The sequence below is a fragment of the Notothenia rossii genome (genome assembly GCF_949606895.1).
Source record: "Notothenia rossii genome assembly, chromosome: 1".
Lineage (NCBI taxonomy): Eukaryota > Metazoa > Chordata > Actinopteri > Perciformes > Nototheniidae > Notothenia > Notothenia rossii.
Genome location: NC_136912.1, coordinates 92,552,494 through 92,564,996, shown reverse-complemented (window position 1 = coordinate 92,564,996; position 12,503 = coordinate 92,552,494). Strand labels below are relative to the sequence as shown.

At 43.1% G+C, this 12,503-nt stretch overlaps 1 protein-coding gene across 1 annotated transcript; it reads right to left on the bottom strand.

The window, feature by feature from the left end:
* Positions 1 to 3,143: 3,143 nt before the first annotated feature.
* Positions 3,144 to 10,732, bottom strand: dmap1 (DNA methyltransferase 1 associated protein 1; the record flags this gene model as incomplete). Its single annotated transcript, XM_079650966.1, has 6 exons — positions 3,144 to 3,774; positions 4,846 to 5,231; positions 6,606 to 6,678; positions 7,874 to 7,945; positions 8,907 to 9,092; positions 10,490 to 10,732. Coding segments are annotated over 6 exons (1,020 nt in total), but the record flags the coding sequence as incomplete, so codon positions are not given.
* Positions 10,733 to 12,503: the final 1,771 nt, after the last annotated feature.

The following is a 12,503-nucleotide window of genomic DNA, read 5'->3' as shown; positions in this document are numbered from 1 at the left end:
GCTTAGCGCCAGAGATTGGGTTTGTGTTGCAGCAGGCCTTCCACCGTCTGCAGAAAAAAAAAAAAAAAGATCCAGTAGGAAATGACTTCAACTGTCCGACTTCAACTGTCCAGCCCTGTGGGCCACCATAATTTCCCCAACTCCGTCCCCCTTTGTCGGGGCTCCCAGAGGTGAATGCGATGTGCAGCAATGATTAAAAGTGTTCTCCCTCAAGGTGACCTCAACAGAAGGAGGTGAAAGTCAAAGTGAGGGACATGGAGATGAGAGAGGGGCACGGAGGTGAAGGTCTGTGTTGGACATATTGCAAGAGCCCAGTCCTGAGTTTAGGAGGCAGATTACCCCGTCTTCACTCTCCTATTGCTCCATTCCTGCCTCTTCCCCTTGTAGTTATCAGTGATTGTATGTGACGTGATGGGTATAAAGCAGTGTGCCACAGCAAGGAGGCATCGACAATCTAATCATTGTCACATCAGCGATTACCTCCGGGCCGTGATGTATTTGAACAGGCTTCTATCACATCTGCTATTACCTGCCTCTTCCTGCCTTATGTCCCTCGGTACACATCTTTTCTCTTAACTGTGTGTTCAATCACCTCCGCCAGCGACCCCTCGACAGTGACGTATGCCAGCGATTAGCCCGGATACAGTTCAATTATGATAAACAGCCAGCGCACCTCTTAGGCCGTGATTAAAGCCTCGGCCCGGCCTTGATAAAGAGATCCCATCTCAATGCCATCACAAGCACATTATAAGACACTCTGCCTCATGCTTTTCACATCAGTGTTGCAGAACGTACACTGGATGGAGCTGCTGGGGGGTCTTCATCATCCACACATGGCTGCTGATGCATCCCTGCCCACCTACTTTCAATTTAGACTAGTATTTATTAATAACCTCCACTTTCTCGAAGCCCATCCTACAGGATACCTGCCGTATGACTTGAAGACGGGTTGCCGTTATGAGAGACAGAGCGGTACAGGAAGCCCACGGTGTTGATAAATGGATGAGCAGTGATGAAAGGGGAGAAGAGAGGAGAGCATTAATCCAACAGTGGAGAGTGTGAATGAGAGACAGAGAGAAAGGGGGAGGAGGAAGCAAAAGAAAGATAGCCTTTCGCCTGTGTTCTGTCAAGGGAGAAATTACACATTTACGGAGGTTTTTTCAAGCAACGACGGGTTCCATAGATCAAACCACTGGATTTATGAGCCAATTTTCAACATGAAATATAGACACAGAGAATCCATTTTACCCATGTTTACTTGCCTCCTCTCACTCGTTCCCTCTCTGCTCGCTCTCAATCAAACGGCTCACAGTGTGCGGATGGCTTTACTCCTGCAACCTTAAAAAGAGCTTTTAGAGACGTTGAAGACCGTGTTTTGATTCTGGTGTTCAATAAAGAGTCTTTAAAAAAGGAAAGGCATCAAACGTTGGAAAGAATAAAATAAATACGTTAATAAAGGGGATGATTTATTACTTGCAACTGGATGTTTATAGTCTCGTTTCCAGCTAAATAATCGAGTGGTGTAAATCTGGCTGTTGAGCTATGGTCATGACGGAAAGATGTTTTGATTTTAGCGTTCAATAGAGTGCCACGGTGACGCGTCCTAAAACCCCGAAGTAAACTCCTTCCGGTTCCTTCGACAAAAAAGCAATGGGATTTCTCCATTGGATTTTGAAAATAGCTGGAAATGAGGTCTGTGGTTGAAACGAATTGAAGAGACGGATCACGTTTTGTTCAGCCGGATAGTCTCCACATGTCTTCCTACTTTTATAATGTTCGAATCATAAATCTATCGATTAGATTTACGATAGTGCTCCAACAGTCTATGACTCCAACACATTGTACGTGATAGACTAAGGACCGGGACCTCTCTAAGCGGTCCACCAATCTCAACAGAGCCGGCCAGCTAACCAATCAGAGCAGACTGGGCTCTGGTTTCAGACAGAGGGTGAAAAGAGGTGCTGCAGCACAGGCAGTATGAGAACAATAAAGAGCTTTTTGAACATTAAAGGGGACCTATCATGCAAAATGCACTTTTTGATGTATTTTTAGTGTGTGTCCCCGGTGTGTCGGGGAACTCACGCAGCGTCAGAAAATAAAACCCTTTCTCTTTTCCTCCGTACCCAAATCTGTAAAAACGGGGGTTCAACGAGCGGATACAGATTTGCTGCCGATATGATGTAATATCCGATGGTGGACCCACAGAAAGTTGCTATCAGAAACAATGCCTGACGTGTTTTGGACGTAATCTCATCTTTGTTTACATTAGCAAGCCTCGCTAACACTCAGAGCTAGCCTGTACTGGAGAGCACATGTGTTTTTAAAAAGCAGGAAATGAAAAAAGAACTCACCTTGTGATAAACCCGCAAGAGAAAAAGCATTTGAGCTCCATACTGTTTCAGAAATAATCCTTGATGTGGTTTAGAACAGGATGGCGTTTTATCACAGCAGAATTTAACTTTATCTCCGGTAGAATTCTGATCAGGCATTAGCTCCGCCTCCTCTTTTTTTTTATTTTTTAAACTAAGGACCCAAAATCCGCGTTTCTCTAACAGGGCTGCAAAAGAGGGGTATAAGCAGTATGAGGCATGGATACAAAGGGGGAACTGTTTGGTATTTTAAGCAAAAAACTTCACAGACATGTTTTGTATAGGTATGGCCAAACAATATATATTTCCAATATAGCATAATAGGTCAACTTTAAAGCATGGAGACATGTCCCAGTAAAAGACACTTAATACATAAATGAACCTGATAATGAGCATGATAGGGCCCCTTTAATACACACACTATATGCCTAGACCACAGTCCCCTCTCTTCTGGGCAACCGTATTCTCCATTTGCATAGAAATTAATGTCTAAGTAGGCTAAACGACATAATTGACATGCAATTAGCAATATTATGAGGAGGGAACCTAATGAAGTTTCAGAGGCTGTGCGGGCCTGAGAATGATCACTGCTTAATTATCATATTAATGAAGTCATTAGTTGTCACTTAACTTAGATGACAGGTAAGGTAAGAATGTCGTGATCTTACAATTTCCCCGGCAAATGTGTATCCAACACTAATTACCTCCGAGTTAGAATCTCTTCTGAGAGCGACGGACACTGTGAAGAGATCATAAACATGCATAACACGCAGGGAGGAAAAAAAACAATGAGGTTTATTGAATCATTGACTGAAGCATCTTCAAGGTCACCTGAGGACACTCGCTCCACGGGCTGCATATGGAGCCCTCCAGAGAGAGAGAGGTGCACTCTGGGAAGGTACTAAAGGCTAACACAAAAACACATTTCCAGTAAACACTACGACATGATTAGGCTCCAAAAAAAAAACTCAGATGGGTCCGATGCGGCTCGAGGTCCTCCCACTCCCAGAGTCTCTTCTTTCATTCCAATTCATTTCAATTACCCGGTCATTCCCAGCTTCTTCCCCGCGTCCCGATTAGCTCGGCCTGGCAATTTACAGTTGATGTAAATTGCGGTGGAGCCAGGGAGACGCGCAGTAATGGAATGAAATGTCACTCAGTTGTTGTCTTTGGCACAAAGACGCGGGGCAGACGGAGAGTATATCGCCGGTCGGTGAAAAGTCGTGTGTGTAGAGTCAGTGGTGCGAGCTCCCCCGTGTCCCTGATGTCCAACCTTTACACTTGTCACCACTGTGATCAGAGTAACTCACGTCCTGCACCCTGTCCCAGCTGCTGCTGCTGCTCATCAAGGCTTCTTCACCTTCTTCACTGAAGACGAGCTGGACGCCGACTCTCTCCGTTTGCGCTACAAGGTGACAGAGAGAACAATCGCATCAGGGTCTGACGGGGGTCTCCTCCTAGTTCTGCTTCCTAACAGTTCAATATCAATGGCCATTAGTAGAAAAGTGTTGGCTAAACTGCCGGGCGAGCTGGGTATCAAACAATACATGTGGTTTAAAGAACTCTAAGTATTACCATGTTTGAAATAGCAGATTTCATGTTATTCCTGGTAAAAACGGTTGTAAGTCCAGATAATTAATCAAAAATAAGGTTAAAACTGTTTAAATGGTCTTTAAAAAACAGGAATCCCTTAGGCTTACATATAGATAAGAGAACAATGTTTCATATCATCACAGAAAGGACACGTTCTTTTTTGTAAAAAATCAAACCTCTTAAATACGGACATCAAAAATCATTAAATCCGTCTTTTCTTTTTTACACAACTGTGTTTTTAATAAGTATCACATTATTTGTTTCTCTACTATTATAGCAAGCTGGTCCGCTTATTTAATTCACTAAATTGAGGATGTTCAAACTTATGCTACGAATAAAAACTCACCAAAATCAACTTATTGTGAGTGTTTTTAAATCGTAATTGAAAATGAAATAATCCTACACACTGTAAGATATGTAATGCCCATTGCCTGAGCTGCGATACAATATTAAGTTTTAGGACAGAATAGTTTTTGATGTCAACTAAACTACATTAACACTCCTTTAAGTTCAGTCCGACATGTATTACTTGTAACTGCACGCTTAAGACTTGACACCATACTGTGGCTCGGTCCAGATAAACACAAACAGCTCTGGAAAAACTGTCAACACACTGTAAGAAAAGTCAATTAAACATTAAAATATGAGTGGCTATTGCCTTAATGCATTACAATACCAGGAGAGAGTTCGTACAGAATGATTGTTGGCCAGCTGTAACAACACAATAAGTTGAGTCAAGAATCTATTACTTGTAACTGGACGCTTAATACTTAACATTATACTGTGACTTGGTGCAGGTTAACACAAACATCTCTTGTAAACAGAAATCTTCAGCCTGTTTTGTTGCTGGTTCAGAGTGTTGCTGTGTGCAGTACAGACTTACTGAGTTGGGGGTAAGCGGTGCTCCGACAACATCGATGATCTGCTCCTTGGCCTCCAGCTTGATGTCGTCGGTACAGGGCCAGGACGGAGCCTCGCCCCCCGGGGTGGATGCTGTGGTGCTGTTGGAGGCGCTGAGTTCTCCCCCCTGTGTTAGGGAGGCTGGTAGAGCTCCCAAAGACCCAAAAGACCCCAAAGATCCTAAAGACCCTCCAAAGCCTCCCCCTCCTCCTCCGCCGGCCTTCAGCAGCGCCTCGTAGCGGTGCCGCAGCATCTGCTGCTCGTACTCACAGTTGCTGTGAGCCTGCTTCAGCTCGTACAGCAGAACCAGGTCGCTGCGCAGCTCGTTGAACATCTGGACCATCTCCTCCGTGGGCATGGGGTTCAGATCTGATGCACAGACAGAGCAAGGAGGAAGGAAAAGGAAATGAAAAGCAGTTAATACACAAGAAGACTATATTGGACTGTATTAATGTAATATGTAGGATGACCTTATATATAACCCATACCATCTTTTATTTGATTTTTGCTATACTCTTGTTATTTACGTTCTCAGTGTTATTATTGATTTGATTTCTCAAAGTTTTGTTTTTCATATTCTCATGTTGAATTTCTTGGATTTGAGACCTTCTATAGCAGGGGGGGTCAAACTCAAATACACAGTGGGCCAAAATATAAAAATGGGTACTAGTGGAGGGCCGGACTGGTTCAATGTTTATTGCAGAACTTATTGAAATGAACTTATTGCATAAACCTGGAACTAACAAAGCTTCAATGATTGCCTATAAAAACAACATTAAACATTAAATAATCAGTTCATTCATTTCTTATGGCTCTATCTGCAGCTTTTCCAGAGTCATTTCTTATGAGTACATTTTCCCACAGGCCAACAACAGCTTCAACAAAACTATTTCCCTCAAAGAGAAACCAAACATGCCCTGTTGTCGTGAGAGAGAAAGTGCAGAAGGAAACATCCATTAAACTCAGTGTGCTGCTCTGTGATGCTAGTTCAGATACTTGGCATCTCATCTTGGGTGCAAGGTCATCAATGTTTGGGCTCAGGCTCTGAGCTGAGGAGACCCTCAGGATGGAGTGACGGTGTGCGTGCAATATACCGGAGGGCCAGATCTAATAGTAATTAGAAATTATCCTGCGGGCCGAAATTAAATCCACCAAGGTTCCGATTTGGCCCCCGGTCACGGACATGTGTTCTACAAGCTGACTGCTTTTAATACTATGCTGTTCTCCTTTCTACTTTTACAAATGCTTTCTTTAAATGTCAGAATTTTGCTTGAAGTGGATGCTATTGGAAAAAAAGGCAGCAGCAAAGAATTATTTGTACTATTGATAAATATATTGTTATTTTCCGTATTCATAGATTGAACTATGGAAGGTCAGTTTATAGAAAAAAATTAAATCCATCTCCATGTCTTTTCAGTCCACGGTGATGTCTTTAAATGTGTTGTTATGCCAACCCAACAACACGTTGACATACATACTTAGAGATATGATACCAATCAGATGAAAACTAAACATCTTAGTATTTAAAAAGGGCTGAAAACCGAATGTTCTGATATTTTTAAATTTGACGATTATTCGATAATCAAATGAGCTGCCCATTATTCTTTGGTTGATCTGACTCGTATCAATAGTTGACTAACACAAAATAAAAATAAATGTTCCCCTTCCGCACCAAAAAACTAAAACCAACAAAGTTGCAAACGTAAAACTTTGAAAAGATTATTAATGTTTATTTACACTCACCGACTCCTTGCTCCTGCAGGATCTGCTCAATGGCCTTGATCTTCTTCTGGCCTACCGAGCTTGGCAGTTTCATCTGTGTGACACACACACACACACACACACACACACACACACACACACACACACACACACACACACACACACACACACACACACACACACACACACACACACACACACACACACACACACACACACACACACACACACACACACACACACACACACACACACACACACACACACACACACACACACACACACACACACACACACACACACACACACACACACACACACACACAATTAGGATAAACAGCTCCACCTCGGGGCTTTTAATTCGTATGAAATGCACTTCAGCGGGCCAGATCAAAATGTCTTTATCCACTGAACTCTGTCTGAGTGATCAGCTCGGGGGGGACTCCACTCCTTTAGCCGGGCTAATGCTCTTCCCATAGAGACGGCAGGTCCTCATCAGTCTTCAAGATGAATAAGAGTGCACTTGCTAGGCCTTACCGATATTAGCGAGCCACTATCAGAATTAATCATCGCAGCGCTAATGAGAGATAGCTAGCTCGAGTCAGACCCTCTGCTTCCTCACATACATCAGCCGCAGGGTCAAGCCTCCAGATATTAATAGTGGCTCAAACTACATTTGATCGATGAATAACTACCAACACACTTCAGAGAAATAAAAGTTCTGAAAGCAGAGGATTATTTCTCACTGCTTCATTTGCCTTTCGTTTGGTCTGTAACTTCCTAACTGGGAGATTTGTGTTGTAGATGTGTTTCAGAATATTGTCTTTGTAATTTGAATATCAGGGTTCATACACTTTTTCACCAATGACCTCTCCATGACCTTTACCTCATTTTCCATGGTTTATTTGAACATGGAACAGGAAAATAAGGTCTGCATATGAAACATGTTGAGCTTATCTAAAACAAATCAAATAGGCTTACTAGCTTCTACAGGCTAAAGCAACTCAAATCTCTCACCAGCAAAACACCTCGTCAGTTAAATGCCATTTCACGTTTCATTACTCCATACAGTATTTATTATCATTATAGTATTACTATTTCGGCGATTAGCTAAAATATAAATTATATTTGATGCAACTTTAGTGACATTTCCATGACTTTTCCAAAACGTTGGGAAAAATATCCATAACCTTTCCAGGGCCTGGAATAAGCATTTTGAATTTCCATTTTTCCAGGTTTTTAATGACCGTAAGAACCCTGGAATATACATATGTAGTATAAATACTCACCCTCTGACTGCGCAGTGTGACTCCCGCTGATTTGAAGTCAGGGAACTTGATGCCAGCTGTTTCTGGAACAGTCTACAAAAAGAAAACATCTGATAAGATACAAAATAAAAACAACCCTTTGAACTTTGGATATTTTAAACATGAAAACATAGTCTGCTAATTTAGTGAGATGGACACTCATTTCATAACATTGAGCCCCTTTAGTTTCTTTATGACACAGCTGTTCTAGTAAAGTAAAACAAAAACTAATTCAGACAGTTCATCTTAATTATTTCAGTGTGTTATGTCATAGAATAAGCGATATCATAAGCTTTCCTTACGGCCCGTCCACACTATAGCTTCAAAAAAAGCTTGGAGCTGGGCGTGTCTGAAGCTTGGGGATTTTATTCGAGCACCGCGACCAACAACCAATCACATGAATGTCCCGCCCCCGGCATACAAAGCAAAAAACCCCGGGGATTTTATGCAAGCAATATATATATATATGAACTCCCCAAACAGGCGAAAACCTACCAGTTTCACCCACTGTCTCAGCCACCTCCCTCCATGCCTGGTTCCTCCGGTTTGTATCCCGGTAAATAGTTCTGGTCGTAAAGAACCGGGTGATTTGCTACCGTAATTTCTCGTTTGGATTATGAGGAAATGAACTGCGGTCTGGCTCTCCCAGCTTGCACGCGGTTTGATTGGCTAACGCTTGAACTGTCAGATTTGCATAAACGGGATTTGATTGGCTGACGCTGGCTACTCCGGCGTCTCCGGCTTCAGAAGTTGAACATTGTTCAACTTTTGCAGCCTGAAACGCCAGGAAAGCTCCGCTCTGCTACCCACAATTCAGTTCGGCGAAAAGCGAGGCAACGTGACGTCACCCCATTCAAAGTGAATGGGCAGACGCGTTGAAAACCGTTTTTGAAGCTGTCGAAGCTGAAGTGTGGACGGGCCGTTATAACAAATAATATGTTGAATTTGCTGGTAAAAGCTTCTCAGCTACGATTTATGGTTGCTTGTGATTTATTTCCCTCATTTTGAGTCTTACCGGTTTTTCTGTCTCTCTTTTTTGCGGCAGCTTCTTCTTGGAGACTCTCTTCTCGGCTCGTCTGAGCTCCGTGGTCGTGTCCGCTGCTTTGATGAGTTTCTGCAGATCCTGGGCCTTCTTCTCGCGCTCCCTCTTCCTGCTCTCAATCTTCCTCAGCTCCAGTGTAAGATATTCCTCTTCTGCCACCTGCAGGGAAAGCAACAGAGGTGCGCTCTTAATATTCAAAAAGACTTGCGAGAACATTTTAAAAGCATCGGCAATATATTGTTGAATTTCTTTTTAATCCACAAACGGCAACAGTGAGAATTAGAATAGAGATCATCAAACAAATGACAAGGAATTGGCAAAAAGATAATCACTTAGTAAACTCACGATGGAATAACTTAGTGAATCTATGTAATGGAGAAAAACAACTAGATTAGAAACCAAATGCATATCTTTGAGGAAAGGTGGGTCAAGAATAGAACAATATAATTAATGTATACCTGAGTATTAACAATGTCACACACACACACACACACACACACACACACACACACACACACACACACACACACACACACACACACACACACACACACACACACACACACACACACACACACACACACACACACACACACACACACACACACACACACACACACACACACACACAAGAGAGTGGCGTGTTCTCTCCTCTGACGCCCCCTAGAGGTTGATATCTTCATCCCTCTTGTGGAAAACTGCCTTCCTCATGAGTTTCCAGCTGGAGCTTCAGAAATGTTTCTTTTGCTCTTCATGCACTTAAAGGAAAGATTCCCTTAGTTTGTCCCCGGTCTGTGTAAAGTTATAGTTTCTGTTGCCTAGTTTATATGTGTGGTGGTGTGTGACTTTGTGTCCGCTCAGGTTCTGCGTGACTTGGTAAAGTAAACACAGCGGCTCTTTTCTCATCCAAGCCGTCAGCAGGCTCTCCCCTGGCCCGTGCCAGACCCCACACACACACACACACACATTACATGTTACTTGTTAGACGCCCCAACCTTGGACACTTTCAGAAAAGCCCTCAAAACGCACCTTTTCACCAAGGCTTTCCCCACTATATAGTTAGTTTGATAGGTTTATTTTTCCGCTACTTGCTTGCCCCCCCCCCCCTGACCTGTCTGCCTCTTTTCCCCTACTCCCCCCCCTGCCCGACTTGTGAAGCGACCTTGGGTTTCGTGAAAGGCGCTATATAAATGTTATGTATTATTATTATTATTATCCAAAGCGACGTACATACTCAATACTGTGGGCAAACCCCAAAGGAGCAATTTGGGGTGAAGTGTCTCAGGGACACAACGACATGCTGACTGCAGTGGGGTTTGAACCTGTGACCCCTTGATCCCAACACCAAGGCTCTATCCACTGCGCCACACACCTAACCCTAGTCTATGTACCTAGATGTGTTTATTTTGTTATGTATGTTTGCTTTGTGAATATTTTCTTAAAAAGCAAATAACAACAAAAGGCAACAGTGGGATGAATGACTGCTTCTGGTATTGCAGGGCAGTATTAGAGCAATGAAAGCTTAACAACATTAGAATCCAAATCAAACTACGAACCTGCTCAGGTGTGCGATTGAACAGCTTGTCCAGCTGCTCTTTGCGCCGCCTCTCATGTCCGGCATCAAAGACGTAGATCTTGGGCTCCGTCCCTGGAACTGCACGCACTTTGGCCAGCTTACCACAAATAGTATAATACCGTTCTTTCAGGTCCTCCACTGAACGTTTCTGAGGAAGTAAAGAAAGCACGTCACTACGAATGTATACTTTAAAAGGTCCCCTATTATACTGTTTACCATCAATATATCACAGGTCTCAGATATATGCAGAGCCTGTCTCTGATTGGCTGAAACACCAAACAGATCATTGCAGCATTACCCATAATCCCCTCTGTTTCAGCCCTGTTTCCAAAGTGCTGATTCTCTGTCTGTTACTTTAGATGAAAATAAGGAGCCCCTCCCCACGCCCCTCTGAGAGACATTTGGTTCAAAAGAACACAATGGTGCTCTAGGAGGAGATTCAGGTGATAAGGTGGGGGGGGGGAGGGGTTACCTTGGTTGCTGATTGGCTAATGGTTACACAAGACAACACATCGTTATGACATCATAAAGTGGCCAAAATCTGATCAGCTCATTTTCAGACAGGTTTTTATAGAAATGGATCAAAAAGAGAGAGAATCTTTGTTCCTGAAACTTTCAGAGTCTCTTTCCACAGAGGGGACACATGTTGATGTAGAAGAGACATGGAGAAGAGGGGACACATGTTGATGTAGAAGAGACATGAAGAAGAGGGGACACGTGTTGATGTAGAAGAGACATGAAGAAGAGGGGACACATGTTGATGTAGGAGAGAGATGAAGAAGAGGGGACACATGTTGATGTAGAAGAGACATGAAGAAGAGGGGACACATGTTGATGTAGGAGAGAGATGAAGAAGAGGGGACACATGTTGATGTAGAAGAGACATGAAGAAGAGGGGACACATGTTGATGTAGGAGAGAGATGAAGAAGAGGGGACACATGTTGATGTAGAAGAGACATGAAGAAGAGGGGACACGTGTTGATGTAGAAGAGACATGAAGAAGAGGGGACACATGTTGATGTAGGAGAGAGATGAAGAAGAGGGGACACATGTTGATGTAGAAGAGACATGAAGAAGAGGGGACACATGTTGATGTAGAAGAGACATGAAGAAGAGGGGACACATGTTGATGTAGAAGAGACATGAAGAAGAGGGGACACATGTTGATGTAGAAGAGACATGAAGAAGAGGGGACACATGTTGATGTAGAAGAGACATGATGAAGAGGGGACACATGTTGATGTAGAAGAGACATGGAGAAGAGGGGACACGTGTTGATGTAGAAGAGACATGGAGAAGAGGGGACACATGTTGATGTAGAAGAGACATGAAGAAGAGGGGACACATGTTGATGTAGAGGAGACATGGAGAAGAGGGGACACATGTTGATGGAGCAGAGACATGGAGAAGAGGGGACACATGTTGATGTAGAAGAGACATGAAGAAGAGGGGACACATGTTGATGTAGAAGAGACATGAAGAAGAGGGGACACATGTTGATGTAGAAGAGACATGATGAAGAGGGGACACATGTTGATGTAGAAGAGACATGGAGAAGAGGGGACACATGTTGATGTAGAAGAGACATGGAGAAGAGGGGACACATGTTGATGTAGAAGAGACATGAAGAAGAGGGGACACATGTTGATGTAGAGAGACATGGAGAAGAGGGGACACATGTTGATGGAGCAGAGACATGGAGAAGAGGGGACACATGTTGATGTAGAAGAGACATGGAGAAGAGGGGACACATGTTGATGTAGAAGAGACATGGAGAAGAGGGGACACATGTTGATGTAGAAGAGAGATGAAGAAGAGGGGACACATGTTGATGTAGAAGAGACATGAAGAAGAGGGGACACATGTTGATGTAGAAGAGACATGAAGAAGAGGATTTTGAATAATAGGTGACCTTTAACGTGGAACATTTGGATTTTTTGTTTTTCCTTTTCATGCACACTTTCATCGTCGTACCTTTAATCTAAATGTATTT